This window comes from Dunckerocampus dactyliophorus, chromosome 5, assembly GCF_027744805.1.
Source record: "Dunckerocampus dactyliophorus isolate RoL2022-P2 chromosome 5, RoL_Ddac_1.1, whole genome shotgun sequence".
Taxonomy (NCBI): domain Eukaryota; kingdom Metazoa; phylum Chordata; class Actinopteri; order Syngnathiformes; family Syngnathidae; genus Dunckerocampus; species Dunckerocampus dactyliophorus.
In genome coordinates this window covers 4,254,797-4,270,987 of record NC_072823.1, presented here as the reverse complement: position 1 = coordinate 4,270,987, position 16,191 = coordinate 4,254,797, and the positions used below count along the sequence as shown (strand labels likewise).

Sequence of the window (16,191 nt, the reverse complement as noted above, 5' to 3'; positions counted from 1 at the left end):
TTTTGCCTCTCGCGCATAAAAACGTAAAAGATGTATAAATACCTTTGGTATTCAAAGAGTTAATTAGATTTACATTGTTTCCAATATTTTCCTATATTGGAAAAACTGCCTCGGCTTTTCTCTGACCTTGTGGAACAAATTAAAAAACGAGGTACCCCTGTACTCAGTACTTTACCTCTATTGTCATATGTTTTTCATATTTTCCCCATGGATCACTGCGATTGAGATAGTCATAACCAATACAGAAATATGGAGATACATGCATTCACATTCAGTCCAAAGAGAGCTCTTGCCGTTCTACAAGTGCCAGTTTTGTTTGATAAATAACTGTCCTTATTTCTGCTGCGAGACAATAACATGAACTGAATTATGATGATAATATTGACTCGCCAATACAAAAATGGAGATGAGTGACTCCAATTTCCACAGTGCAGATGGAATCAAACAACTAGACAATAAAGAATGACACTAATGAGGAATCCGTGCAAGCTCCCTCACAACAAGTGACAGATAAACTTTCACTCCTACAATCTTTGCATTTAAAAAGCCATTCGGCCAGATGTTCAGCCAGAATGCACATGAAGAAAAGTGACATTTTATGTCTTAAACAGCTTTGTCCAAAATAAAGTGAACGCTTGCATAGCAACCAACATGTCATCTGCTCTCTTAGCAGGCACTTACAGAAATGTTGTTTTTATTCTAAAATGCCACATCCAATTACATCTGGCATATTTTTTGTTTCCCTGAAAGTTATTAGCGCATACTAGCGACACGGTTGTAGAATCATTCATGTTGATCCACAAAGAGTTAACTTGTATTCATTTGTCCACCAAATGATTCGCCACTGTTTTGAGATAACTCTCAGAATTAAGATTTATTTTTAACATTTATGTTTATCTTTAATAGATACATATAGATTTAGATTTAGATTTAACATTTATATTCAGATTTAAAATGCGTTTTTAGCATTATATTTAGATTTAATATACATAGCTCATAATAGTTACATTTTTTGGCAGTGCAATGCTATAGCTGTTCATTTAAAAACTTAAGTGCGTTTGGTTATCATCAAGAAAACCATGGAAGTTGCTAGATATCAGCTCTTAAATTAAACTCTTATGAGCTATATTTGCTATCATCATTATATTTGACCAAACAAATGTACCTTTAGTTGTACCAGGCATTGAAATGGATCAATAAACTGAAGAAACAAGGTTGGTATAATCATTTTTCCATGCCTGTATATATTTAGATTTATATTTTACATTTCTATTTAGATTTAACATTTATTTTAACATTTCTATTTGGATGCAACATTTATGTTTAGATTATACATATATATATATACAGTATATAACATTTAAATGTAGATTTATCATTTTGATTTGAAAAAAAAAGTGTGATTGAATTTTTACATTCGGCCCCGCATAATATATCTGATAACATGAAATAGTGAGGGAGAACACAAACGTTAGCAACACCAGCAAAGCTATTTTGAGTTACAGTGCTAACATTACACTCACATTTTAACAACAACGTCACGGTTAGCCCAACAACCAGGTTAGATGAAGAACAACAAAATGATAAAACTTACAGCTCCCGTGTGTGTAACTGACTGACGGACAGTTGGCAGAGTGTCGTGCTTTATTTTAAGATGTGTAGTGAAGCTTGATTATTTACAACTCTGTCCTCTATGACGTAGTGGGCGGCAGATTTTTTTGAGCGAAGTAGAACCTGACACCAAAATTGTGTGCGTGCGTGTTTGAGTGCTTGTGTGGAATCACATCTGCTGTCAACTTCTGCTTGGGTAATTTATGCATGCCTTCCGATGACAAATGGCACCCAGCAGGGGGTTGTTTAACATTTAAATCTGAATCAGAAACATTGAACGACAACACACAGCAGAGAGGGAAACGACAAGGGCAGACGAGAGCAGCACAGCGCGTGCCGACAAAGACACTGAAAACCAAGATGAACACAGAATCCAGTCAGTGAAATGGAATCGTCTTATACATAAACACACAAATCCTGGATACAAAAGACTCAAGTGAAGACCCCGGGGGGTAAGATGCAAGAACAGATGTTACAAGAGCGCTGCGGAGAATTTGCTGGTGTGTTAAAACCAACAACTTCTGCTCAGAGTTTATACACACAAAGCCAATCAAGCTCCCTGCAAACATTCTCACAATAATGTGACTCTGCAGGTCTTCCCGCTACACAGTCGGCTTGAGCTATTTAATCCATTAACTCCACAACAGAAAGACATTACATGAGAGGAGGTGTGCATATGGTGCATGAAATGTGAACATCACGACATTAATCAAAAACACATACAGTCGATCCACGCTTTTTGTGGGAGTCATGTTCCACCAGCGAACGGCGGAAAAAGTTTGTGTTTTCATTTTTCGGTTAACATACAATATGGCATGCGTCTTGTTGTATTATTAATACACTGACTGAATCCAACTGTGTTCGTAATGTATTTTTATCCCAAAAGTCGTAGTCATCCTTGCTAACAAAATGGCAACCGGAACCGGAAGTCAGGCTAGGTCGCCCCTCTATGATGTCATCAGCGATTGACTTTCAAAAATGTTAAGTTTACGTTTACCTTCATTGAAGACTTTGCTGTGGCTCAATTTTGGGTCACTGAGGTGAGAAACACTATTGAATTTGAGAAATAAGTCATGGCAAAACAGGAAGGTGGCATCCGTGTGGTGTCTCGCTGCCACATTATGATTTTGGCAACAGTCATGACAAGAATCACGTCTTCAATAAAAGGTAAAAGTAATCTTAACTCTTCATGTAAAATAATTGTAAAACTATAAAAACAGGTTTTATGTTAACATTTTTGGCTTTCTGGATTGCATTAATTGGATTTGCATTATTTCTCATGGGAAAATGGATTCGGTTAGCATCTGATTCAATTAGAGACCTTCTAAAACAAATGAATGATGCTAACGAAGGTTCGACTGTAATCACAAATCATTACAGACTATGATACAAATATATATTTTCAGACCAATAAAATTGTTTGAGTTGATTAATTAGAATTAGACAATGAAGGACTGTGGAATTAATCTATTCTATATCTGTATCTGTTTATTGCACTGTTTTTACTTTTGCATAAACAGGTTGCCTGACAACCTTATCAAGTCAGCTGCACGCTTGCACAGTAGAATACACACACACGCACACACACGCACACACACACACTTGATTGACACGAGCTGGAACCAGTTAAGTACTAACACATAGTCCGACATATTGATCCAATCAGGAAGGAGTAATGCCCCTACGCGGGCGAGACTCAAGGATAGCTTATCAGCATAGTCGCTTCCTAGTTTCGGCATTGCGGGAGTCCGAAATTCTGTACTTTGTGACATCTTCCAGACAATGTTATCGCTGAACGATTGAAAATACAGAACTAGTGTGTCCGCCTGATCTCTTCTTGGGACAAACGAACTCGGATGTTACAAACAATAATAAAAAAAAAAATTATATGTTTAAATTTGCGAGGATTCACTGTATAACCTAACGCTGTCCAGCCACAACGCCGCTCCAGTCTAACGTGACACAGCTCAAGACCAAACAGAACATTTTGAGAGGAACAAAACAAGTTTTTGTGGTTGCAGTGGAGCTTTTTGTCAGAGCTTATCGCAACCTTTTAATACACTATGTTGCACTGCAATTCTATCCCACTGCTAACTACAGTAACAGACATATTGTTGATTTAATACGTCTGACGGTGTCAATCAAAACTGAGCATTAGTGGCTTTGGGAAGGTTGATTGTTTATTATTACGCACAAAATGTTGAAGTGAGTGATTTCATGTGCACACCTGCTCAGATGCAACACCGACAAAAAGACAATTTCACACATCAAGGAGGGACAAAAGCAGGTGCATGTCATCTGTTCCAACTGTAAGTGCAGCTGCATGCTCTGGCAACAGTGTGCAACCTCCACACTGCACACTCATTGTGGCCAAGTCTCCAGCAGAGATGACCCCTGACCTTGACGTCAACATTGTCATTACTTCACAACTTTCTTAAATCCCCAGATCCTCTCGTGTTTCCACCTCATATCACTTCTCAGTGTTGTAGATCTATCCTCTTCACCTCTACTGAAGTACATTTTCCCCATCATTCCCTGCATGTTTCAACCAGGGGGCTGCTCCAGCTGACCTGTCCTCATGCTGTCAAAGGAGCAGTAAGGAATATTTACTAGGATCAAGGCTTCTCCATTTCCACAGGGCCAGATTGTATGGTCGGACAAATGGCAGGAGAGCAGCGATAAAGGTGAATCTTGCTTCAGAAGGCTAGCGCTGCCCCCAAAACATCTTTAAATCACTTTTCAGTGGGGCACAATCCTGTGTAAAGTGGTGATTTTTGTGTTTTTTACCACTGGTGGCAGCACGTTTTTTATTTTTTTAAGGTGGGACGAATACAAAAGGACGCTTTAGGGGCCTCTGACCTGGCCTGCAAATAACTTTCAGGAAAAGCTTAAGGTGAAGCAGAAACACTGGCGGTGTCACTGATGGTCTAGTGCAGGGGTCGGCAACCCGCAGCTCTTCAGCCTCCTTGCTGTAGCTCCCTTCGCAATGCTCAAATATTTTTTGAAAAGCCGTGAACGCATCCTCACTGAGTTCTGACTGGTGATTGGATGAGCGTGAGGAAGGGCGGGGAAGCTGGTATTTACACTGCCTGCATTCATTGAGACATGACAGAGACGTCTTTTCTCCCCGCCGTAAGCTAACAAAAAATATATCAACCTACAAAGAAGAAACATCTCAGAAGAAAATAGTGTTTTATTCTGCGCGGACAGACTCCTTTGTCTTCTTTGCCAACGATGCTGGCTGACTTGTATGCTTGATATGTGGCGAGAAATTAGCAAACGACAAAAAAATGTTGCAAGACATTTCCAAAAGAAGCACTCAACATTATCTGAAAATTAGTAATTTTTTCAAAATAGACCTACATGTGTAGCAGTGATTGAGCATTCCGTCGAGCAGCGTTAGCCAGTCAGCTAAAAGGAACAGGCTATCAATTCACTTCTTAAGGCATCAGCTTGTGAGCATTTGGGATCTGCTACACATGCACACTGTAATTGTGTTTGTTGTACCAAGTAAAATTAAGAAAGATTAAAACTTATGTTATGTTATGTTTTGCGGCTCCAAACTACTTTTCTTTAGGGGGTAAGGGGGTAAAATGGGTCTTTTGATAGTAAAGGTTGCCGACCCCTGGTCTAGTGGTTGACCCAACTGACTTCCCAAACCTCAGTTCAGTGACGATGTGAATGTGGCTGTGAATAATTGTCCTCCCTCGCCACTTTGCGGTTTGAGTTACATGGTTGAATACGGCCCATTATCAGTCAAAAAATATGCATATTTAAGCAAATGTTCTGTATTTTGGCCTAATTAAGCATTTTCAGGCATAACGACGGCTACATGAACTAAAATACAATTCTACAGGAAGTACTGTACTGAAACAGGAAGTAAAAAAGCGAACAAGGAACTCTCCAAATGCTAACATGTGAGTCTATATTATGTCTCATATGTCTTATTTTCTCTTAGAATTTCAATTGGGTAATAGGAGTGTAAAGGTGACTTTAGCTGTGTTATGTCATGTCTAGAGGGCTCTAATATGTTAAAAAAATGTTTAGAAGGCTGTAAACAGGTTTTCTATGCCCAAAATACAAAATTTTTTGATATATAAATAAGGAATCCTACTTTGCGGAAATTCACTTATATGGCTAGTCTGGAACCTATTAACCGCAATACACGAGGGATTTACTGTGTGGGCATTGTGACTGACTGGTGACCAATCCATGGGCTAGTCCGCATTTTGCTTGAAGTTAGTGGGGATAGGATCCAGCTCATCGCAACCCTGAACAGGATAAGTGGTAGAAAAAGGATGGATGGGAGCATTGGTCCCTCACCAGCTCCTCCGTCTTCAAACCACAATTCTCATACACAATTCAGGCTTAAACAGAAGGATATAGAAGGTTTATAGTCGTCCAAAACATCTGTGTGCATTATTACGGCGTCTTTCTTCTACTCAGTCACTTCTACGGATCGTTACCTCAGCCACTGCAATTTAGGACAGTTTTCTCTTGGGTTCAATTCTTTTCTCTTGGGTTCAATTCTTTGTGTGATGGGCCCGGTTCCAGTGAGCTGCCTTTAATGCCTGCCCACAACGCCACAGCAGCCAACCTGCCCCAAACCACAATCATTCAACTATTCCACTGCTACAGGTAATTAGAGGCCATTTTAAACCTTTTTGCAAATACAATGTGCCCGAAATGAATTGTGCCTGAAAATAGTCGGTTTTATTCCAAGCAAGCACACAAGCAAGAAAAAATATTGCACTGGACAAAAACATGAATTTCATAAAAGTACCAATTTACTCCATGTTCATTTTCAATTATAACCATAATAAAGAGCATATAATGATTACATTTTCAATGTGATTTTGTCTTTATGTCACAGGAGGTACACAACTGACTTTATATTGTATACATTTTATAAGGGTTTTCTCTTTGTTCTGGAGCTGGAGCCTATACCAGATTACTTTGGGGAGAGAAGCAGGGTACACCCTGTACTAGTCGACGTTGATTTGCAAATACTTTTCAAGAGAAAAAGACATAATAAGTTAATAAAACAGTATAACCCACTTAACTCAGTCCCGCCTATGTCGCCAACCCGTCTATGTCCATCAACGGTCCACCATGTTGTTATTATTATTAAGAAGCAAAGGTGGGAGCAAGTCAGTGTTTTGCAAAGCTCAAGTAAGTCTCAAAGGGAAAATGAATATAATGATTTTTTTTTTTTTTAGTTTGTTAGCCCTCGGAAGAAAGAGTATAAAATATTGTAATGTCAGTGGAATGGCGATGAGGCATGATGACGGTGCACAACTCACCCTTTCATTGGCATCTACAGAACTGCCCTGTCTACCTTACAGCAAGACGCACTCCACATGTCAATGCGGCCAACACAACTTGGCAACTCTTCTACTCCCTCCGTCTGGCTCTAACTAGTAGGCAAACGCCACCGCCCCCTATAGCCCAACCCCTGAATCACAGCTCAAACACAATGCTCCCATTGCTACAATATCATATGAAAACAGAATAATCAGTATAAAAATATGCACAAATAGAGAAAATTAGGTCAACAATCTGCCATCTGTTAAAAAAAAATCCTTTATATATCTTATGTCTCTGGTGAAAGTCACAAGTAGATATGCAAGAGGTTTCGATTACAGCTATCTCAAGGTCAGTCACCCAGTCCGAGAGGTGTCGAGATAAGCAGGTTACACTGTTACAACAAGATCATACAAGTATCCTGTTTATCAGTATTGTGTACATACTATACATAGGTAGCTAAAGTGAGTGTGTGCAGCACAGGACCAATGTGAGCTCCATATTACTCTGCTCATGTTTACGACGCATACACAGAATCATCAACATAATGGAAGGTGAGAGCAAACCCTCCGCATTTTTCCAAGGAAACGCCCATATTTTGCCCTTCTTCCCAGTTCCTCTGCCGTTTAAATCGTTTGCCAAAAAATTCCTGTATTTTACCTTCCAGCTGGTCTATAGTGCTAAGCCTTTTGGGCAATGTAGTAAATAAACATTTACCACAGTATCCACGCTTGAGCAACAGCAATCTGGGAGAACAATGGTGCAGCACATTGGCATTGGCCAGTCTCCCTTATTTTCAAATGCAAATATTGACAGGTATGATTATAGATCCAGTGTCAGGGTCTTCTTGGATAAACCTTAGCTGAAAAATCAGCAAATTGATAACCAACCTGATCTTACCCAACACCAATTTTGTTCTCTTCTCAGTTACCTCTTACTCATCGACTTTTCAAAATCTATATTAACCCTCTTCTCTTGTTTCAAAGACCCCCTCTGCCTTCTAATCTTGCCTCACCATCACTCATCCTTCAGTGTTCATCTTTTCACAGCTGCCAAACTCACCAACACATCAGCGTTATTGTGCTGCCTTCTAATAGAATATCTAATGGATCTGTCATGATCCAGGTGAGAACAGGACAACAGATGAGAGTTCAGAGGACACATTCATTGGCTTCTTGACTTATCATGCTTTGAAGAGTTTCAGCACATTATCCTCACTGGCACCGCCAGCTAGTCATCATAACTTGCCAGAAGCTGAGCCACTTAGGAAAAGTGAGAATGAATTTGGAATACTTTAAACATGCATACGCAGCACATACAGAAAAAATGTCAACTTTATTTCACCGTGTATCCTCTACCCTTCCAAGTCATTGTCTTACCGTTGTCGATGGCAATGAACACAGCTGTGTATTTATTGTCATGAACATAAGGAGATTCACGGTCCAGAGAGGCCAAAGTGTTGACAGTTCCTCGCAGTTGGTTCACAGTCAGCCAGCCCGCTGGATCTCTCAGGATAGCGTACCTTGAGAAGACAGTTGGAGGTTAGAGTTCAGAATCATACGGACCGGAACATTCATTGGATATAATTACTGTCCGATAAAAAACATTTGTGTCCACAGTCATAATAATAAGTTACTTAGGCTATGTCCTCACTAACTTGGATCTTTAAAAAATGGACAAAAAAAAATCTCTATCCACACAAGTGTTTTTAAAAAATTGTCTGTCCACATAAAAACACATTCATCGGCCAATATAAAACCCTGAAAAAGCAACCACAGCTCAAATGGTAGGGCATTATAACACCTCTACTTATCAATACAGTGCCATAGTAGATGTACAGTGTATATTATGTATCTTTAAACTCAGCACTCTCTTACAGGGAGCCCAAGAGACATTGTGAATGTTTTTTTAAATTGCCTGTGCGTATTTTAAGGTGCACACACGCGCGTCTACCGCGGCACATAATGGAAATAACACCCATATGTCAATAACAGTTAAAAAACAAGACATCATTTCTTATAACACAAAAGCTCCACTCTGGCCGGACTTTTCCAAAACGTCAGTTTTGAAATATCCCTATTTGTGTGCACATGGCCTTAGTCGCTTGCTTGTGTTCCTCTCAGCAAGTGACAGGTAGTGCTAAATGTTTCCACAAAGCTCAAAATCTCATCAAAGCACTGCAATAAAACCTTAGATTAAAATCAATAAAATGTATGCTGTAGGCTAATGGTTAGGTTATCCAAACCAATTTGACCCACATGCTTCAGTCAGTGAAATTACACCTTTATGTTGATCATCAGCTTGATATATCACAATCATTATCCAGGGTTGTTGTTTCTTTTCTTTTTTTAACAGCAATTGGCTCTCGTCTTTACTGTGTGGTGAGTCTTGTCTCGCGTATATGAAGTTAACCAGATGGTGCAATCTGTGAATAAAGTACATTGTTTGGTGAACACATATTGTTTATTTGGCTACGAGGGGTTGGCACCAAGACACAATGTTCATACAGTATTGCATTTCATACCGAGGTCCTAGATCTCCAGACCAGGAAGTCCATCCATTAAACTCCAGTAAGAACATAAAAAAATAAAGTTTAGGAACTCAAAACTCATTACGGAGACCCATGATGAGAGAAGCAGGGAAAGTAAAACTAGATCTATCTGAAAGTTCTCCAAAACTTTCTTGCAGAAAGTCTTCCCAGAAAAGTGGAAACCTCTCCATATTTATTCATGTCTCATGGGTGTAATGGGCCTATGGGCGCAGTACTTTTGTTTATATAGTTTATTTATGTCTGCATCCTTTTCTACTTTCTCTCCTGAGAGCAAGATATTGCCGTGATTGGAAACTTTCAGGGAGAGAGCAAGCACGAGAGATAGAGAGGAGATGGCACACAGCCAATGCTAATAAACTGTTCCTGTCTGAGAGCTGCTGAGTGTGTGTAAGCAATAGTTATAAGGACAGTACAAGGGTTGTGCTTACTTGTGTTTGGCCACAACCGCTATGCACTTCGTCGAAATTCACAGCGGGCAGAGCGAGAGGATGAGGAAAGAGCTAGAGATGAAACAGTGGAATGATGAGGAGAAGGATCAAGGAAGGAGGAAGCTATACTGCAAGTAGGAGTCATACTGTGACTAAGGCTGTAATGAAAATACATTTCCTCCACTTTCTTTGCACGTCTAATTTCGAATCTACTTCTTCTGTGCTGCCCTGTGCTGAGCAGCCTGGTCCGGCCCAGGTTAAGTTTAGTGATGCACCAACAAAGTTCACTTCACAACCAACCAACCATCCATTTGCTGCCGCGTGTTCTGTTCAGCTGAGTTTCAGTTTTCATCCTGGTTGTGGAACACTAAACCAGCTCTACATGGGAGTTTGCCCAACCAGTCCACATGTGCTTTTTGGACTTAGGAAAGACATTCAACCATGTCCCTCACGGTGTCCTGTGTGGGATACTCTGGGAGTATGGTGCTTGTGGAATGCTACTACGTGCCATTTGGACCTTGGAGCCTGGTTTGCATTGCCAGCAGTAAGTCTAGCCCCTCCACGGTGAAAGTTGGCCCTCGCCAATGCTGCCCTTTGTCACCAGTTCTTTTATCAATTTTTATGGACATAATTTGAAGGTGCAACCAATGTGTTGAGACTGTCCAGTTTGGGGGGCCTCATCAAGCTGTGAGTTTGAAGCTTCTGGGATGAAACGTTCAAACACCAAATGTTGGCAGCTGTGGGAATGAGGTACTGCCCCAAGTGGAGGAGTTCAAGTATCTCAGGATATTGTTTACGAGCAAGGGAAGGCTGGAGCTTAAGATCGACAGGCGGTTCGGTGTAACATCTGTGGTACTACAGTCGCTGTATCAGACCCTTATAGCAAAGTAAGATCTGAGCCAAAAGTTCTTGATTTATCGGTTGATCTACGATCCTACACTCACCTTTGGGTTTTGCATAATAACGAAAAGAGCAAGCAGCTGAAAGGAGTTTCCTAAGAAATAGTGTGAGGAGCTTGATCATCCGGGAGGACTTCAGAGCCTCTGCTCCTTCATATCGACGGGAGGCACTTTAAAAGGTGGCTTGGGAATCTAGTCCGGATGCCTCCTTGACGCTTCCATGGTGAGGTGTTCCGGGGCTAGACCTACGACACACTGGAGGGTTTATGTCTTGCAGCTGGCCTACGAACACCTCAGTGTCTCCCTGGTGGAACTGCAGGTGGCAGGAGACCGGGAAGTCTGGGCTTCCCTACTGAGACTGATGCCCCGTTACCCAGACCCGAATAAATGGATCCAGCCATAAGTGGATGGCTTGATGGATGGACAAAGCTATGTGAATATCTTTACTGTATTCGCTGCATAAATCAGAAAATATGTTATGGAACTCTGAGGTAAAGTAAAAGATGAGAACACATTAAGCCACTTATTGTAAATGAAAGCTGTGCAATGCCAGTTGCTTGGCAGGAACAGAGGTGATTAAGTAAGGGTGTTCTTTTTGTACACAAATGCATCTTGAAAGCACTCTATGTAAAACAGCGTACCGACATCAATTTTATACATTGGCAAGGTAATGTACAGAATGCGGAACAGAGAAAAAAAGTTGCAAACTGCAAGGTTTTAATCAACATCCTTCAATCACTTCCTCAAGATTCAAGATTCAAGAGAGTTTTATTGTCATGTGCATGGTAAAACAGCAGTTATACCATGCAATGAAAATCTTATTCTGTTCATTCTCCCAAGGAAAAGAAAGAAAAACACAAGAAAGAATAAGAACATAAGAAACATAAACACATATACATAAATACCAAGAAATTAAGCAACAACAACAGAAGAGACATTAATGCAAGTAAATAATACAAATAAATAAATAAATAAATAAAGTGCTATGAGTGTGTGTTGCGTGTGGCGTGTCTGAGTGCTTCATTGAGAAGCCTGATGGCCTGTGGGTAAAAGCTGTTTGCCAGCCTTGTGGTCCTGGACTTCAAACTCCTGTAGCGTCTGCCTGACGGTAGGAGTGTGAATAATGAGTGTTGTGGATGTGTGCTGTCCTTGATGAGGTTGTGTGTTCTGCGTAGGACTCTAGATGTATAAATGTCTTGCAGTGAGGGGAGGGCTGCCCCAACAATGTTCTGTGAGGTCTTGATCACCCGCTGGAGTGCCTTCCTATCACGTGTTGTACAGTTACCGTACCAAACAGTGATGGAGGCGGTAAGGACACTTTCGATAGTGCATCTGTAGAAGCAACTCAGGATTTTGGTGGACATGCCAAATTTCCTCAGTCTTCTCAGGAAGTACAGTCTCCTTTGGGACTTCTTCATTCCTGGCATTCCTGGCATCTTTTTGGACACTTCATTGTTTTTACTTCATTTACTAAAGCAATACAGTTTGCACACATTTGCATCTGTAGTCCCCCTTTGTGCTGGTTGCTATGTGTGCAACGTGTGCGTATGGAGGGTGACGCGTTATACAAAACAGTGGGTTGATTGGTCGATACAATACAATACGATATAGTGTGCTGTCCGTATATACTTATTTTTTCGATGTGAGGCAGAAACTCAAGCCACACCTGCAGCTGGTTTGTCATTCGTGGTATTTGATAAGCCCTGCAGCTGCGGCAGGAAGACACTGGATGGTTTCGCTACATGAGACCAGCACATTACCTACTACCTTCAACAGTGAGTTCCCTCTTCTTTTCCGCCTCCAGTTTTACCCTCTTGGTTATCAGCAGAGGCGGGAGCACATTAGTGTTTTCCAAGTCTCGAGTAAGTCTCAAAGTCTTGAAGCTCAAGTCTCAAGTAAAGACATGCAAGTCCAAGTCAAGTTTTATGTCAAGACAAGACAGGTTGCGTGAAGTCCCAAGTCATTGACTTTAAATGTTTGAATCCTTACTTTAAATGTTTGAATCCTTACAAGTTATAAGCACTGTTTAGTGTTGACCAAATAAAATGTCAGTTTAACTTTTATGTAATTTGACAAATACAATGTAAATATGCAACAGTACATTATAAATACACAACGGTGTCATGAAAATTGTGACTCAAATCTTGAGTCCACACCTCTGGTTATCAGTATTTATGGCACTTGCGTTAGTTACTTCACTTTACTACTGCTACTTTTACCTGCCCTCACCTGCTTTACCTCCAAGTGGACATATACATCTGAGTTTCCCTGCTCCAGGAAATTCCTGAAAACCTGGCATACCAGTACCGAACTTCATTAAAGTAAAAACAAATGCAAACAACGTTGACGGCCTCCTAATCAGACACTTTACAGTCTATCAGGATAGTAGGCAGGGATATACAGTACAAAAATGAAGGACAATGAAATTGTCATTGTCAAAAGTCAAAAGTGACATTGCAAATGTTATTTTGTTGAACTTTTCCTGAATGTTTCTGAATCTTTCTCTGACTAATGCGGTTCATGTTGTCTGCCATTCTGCATGTGATGCAATTAACATCTGCATTATTGAGGAATGAGTGTCAAGGTCTCTGGAAGTAAATTTTGGTTTACATAGTTGGAAGCATGAGAAATTGAATGTTTCTGGTAATGTGTTTAAGCCCTCATCATTAACTCCTGTACACCAATGTGTCACCTTCACTGTCTTTGACTTAGTCACAGAAAGCATACTTTATCTTTACAAACTGAAATGAAGAACTCTGCAAAGTCGGTGTACGTGTCTTATAACAGATTCACGTCATTTATCCCAAAGGACGCCTTTCCTATCCTCTCTTCTACTACTCAGGGGTGGCAATATTGGAAAGATACATCTGTCTGACCATCCTAGGTTCGCCTTTGTACCATTCACAGGTTCTTTGTGTCACACAGTCAGCTTTGTCCTTGCAGTCTACCAGTGACTCTGTAACTCTCTTTACACTGCCTGCAAAAGCTTGCATGTTTCTGCCTTTTGTTGTCACAGTTTTGTGCAAGTTCAAGAAGTATCAAAGGGCCGCATAGCGCATGTGTATAATAAAAGTGCCTTCCACAATGCCGAGTGGTGGGTTTGAATTTGACACCTGAGACTCACTTCCCCCACCTTGAAAGTAATTGTTGTAAGTGTTTCAAGTGTTTTATACGTCACGTTAGATGCTGACGCAGACGTCGCTACACATCTAATTATCCGATTGCACAAAGTAGTGTCAACGTGTGAATGTGCACAGATTGCCGTGACCTTTTCTCGGTTTGTACTATTACAGCCCTGATGCACCGGTGTTGTGGGATCTCTTTCTAAAAGAGGCTTGTGTCTCTTCCTCTGTGCTGCTCTCTTCTCCCCCCTGTCCCCCACGTTCCCAAAGCTACCTGAGAGTTTTCAAGCATGACATCCAAGGTCCTACTTCTCTACTTTTAAGTCCCACATTTTTACCTTGAATGTGACTCCAGTGAGAAGTTGGAGCAGACAGGAAGCTTCTGAATAATGTAAAAACCTTGCTATGTTATTGAGGTGTTTTCGTTTTTCCAAAGCAAAGTTCGGAAAACAACGTCTACATATTTCGCAAGCGACGTGGCATTAGGGTTACTTGCACTCGATAAGAAACGCACGGACAGCGAGTCACCGACACGTAGGGTGCTTTGTTTGGGCACTCATTTCTGAGGAATGATACAGTACAGGGCAAATGGACGAGTTTGTACAATAATGAGACAGTGTGTGATTTTTTTAAGTAAAAATTGTGGTTTGACTGCATTTTCCAGCAAGATTATATATTTTATGTAAAATAAATGGAAATTAATGCCGCACGGTGGCCTAGTGGTTAGCATGTTGGCCACACAGCCCAGCTTTTTATCTCTGTTGGAGCATCTCTGTGTGGAGTTTGCACGTTCTCCTCGTGTGTGCTTCCTCCCACATCCCAAAAACATGCATGTTAGGTTGATTGAAGACTTTTCCATAGGTGTGTGATAGGTGTGATCCATATTTGCCTTGTGAATAGCTAGCAACCAGAGGCGAGTGTGTCCCGCCTCTCGCCCGAAGAAAATGGATGGATGGCGAAATGGGAAGTATGGGAATTTAGTGCTAAATTGGAAAAGCTATTCACAAATGTCTTTTCATTCATAACGGGACTATTTTCTTTTCTTTATTTTTGTTTGTGTTCAGTGCACGTAAGCAACCCCCACAATGACCTTCCACGGCTTCTCTCAACATTTTGTTACAAAACCTAATGTAATAGTCCCTCATTTATAGCGATTAATTGGTTCCAGACCCGACCGCCATGTGAATTTGCGTGATATAGGATTACATTTTAATAAATGGAATATTTTCGTAGTTAGAGCACAGAAAACCTGTTTATGACTTTCTTAATGTTTTTTTTTTTTTACATTTATTAAAACCCCCGTAGACATGAAATAACACCCCTATAGTCACCTTTACACTGCTATTATTCATTGTCTACAACACATTGTGCAACTCTTATGCTCTTATGACTTGAGACGGCTGCTAGCTAGCAAGCTAACAAGCTAACCAGGTAGCCTTGAATTTGTTTCTTCTAAATGTAAGAAGTCAAAAACTTACCGCTTACACACGGAATAGGAGGAGAACTTTTTCTTCACTCTGTCATGTCAGACATGCCATGGCTGACTTCATGCAGTGTTAAGGTAATGTCATGCAACGTAATGTCTCAATGTTTTGTGTCATTACTACCGCCTAGCGAACAGGATACTTGTATTTCAATATGTTTTGACTAATAATAGCCCATAGTCTACCACGAAACAGCAATCATTTATTAATTAATTAATTTCTTAAAAATAATCAAACCACGACTGTATAGGGATGGAGTATATTTGTTGTGTGTTTATATAGCCATAGAACACAATATTCTGTGTGCCTTCAAAAATCTGTCAAAATCCTCTAAAATGGCCGGCACTGAGGGGGATAAATTTTGAAAAATGGCTGGGATTGAATGAGTTAATACAATTTAATTTATATAACATTATTCAATATACGTCTGTGTAGGCTCTCAGTCGTACAGGAGTTGTCCAGGAGAAGCCTTTCCCTCATTATTCAATATACATACTGTACATATACATTGCATATTCACTTTACCACGTCATTTTATTTTATATAGAAAATATAAAACATTTTAGCATTTTATGTTGGTCCATTTTAAAAATCAACCCAGCTTCGCGCTGTCCTCTTCTCTACACTGTGTTCAAATTGCACCCCTAAGTGCACTGGAAACAGTGTAATTTTCTCATCAAGCATCAATTAGCTCAATGTAAATAGTTATTCAACATTTTCAAAGAGAACCTCGTACAGAAAAAAAGGAGACCTAATTAAAGTCCCCAAACTTTCCTGATGACACATCTAATT

The 16,191-nt window shown here is 40.3% G+C and overlaps 1 protein-coding gene across 1 annotated transcript in view; it reads right to left on the bottom strand.

Moving 5' to 3' along the window:
• cdh13 (cadherin 13, H-cadherin (heart)) overlaps positions 1-16,191 on the bottom strand; it is a 337,156-nt gene that overhangs the window by 39,846 nt on the left and 281,119 nt on the right. The window contains exon 12 of the mRNA XM_054775680.1: positions 8,295-8,437. Within this exon, the coding sequence (XP_054631655.1) occupies positions 8,295-8,437 (143 nt within the window). The remainder of the gene's footprint in view (positions 1-8,294; positions 8,438-16,191) is intronic.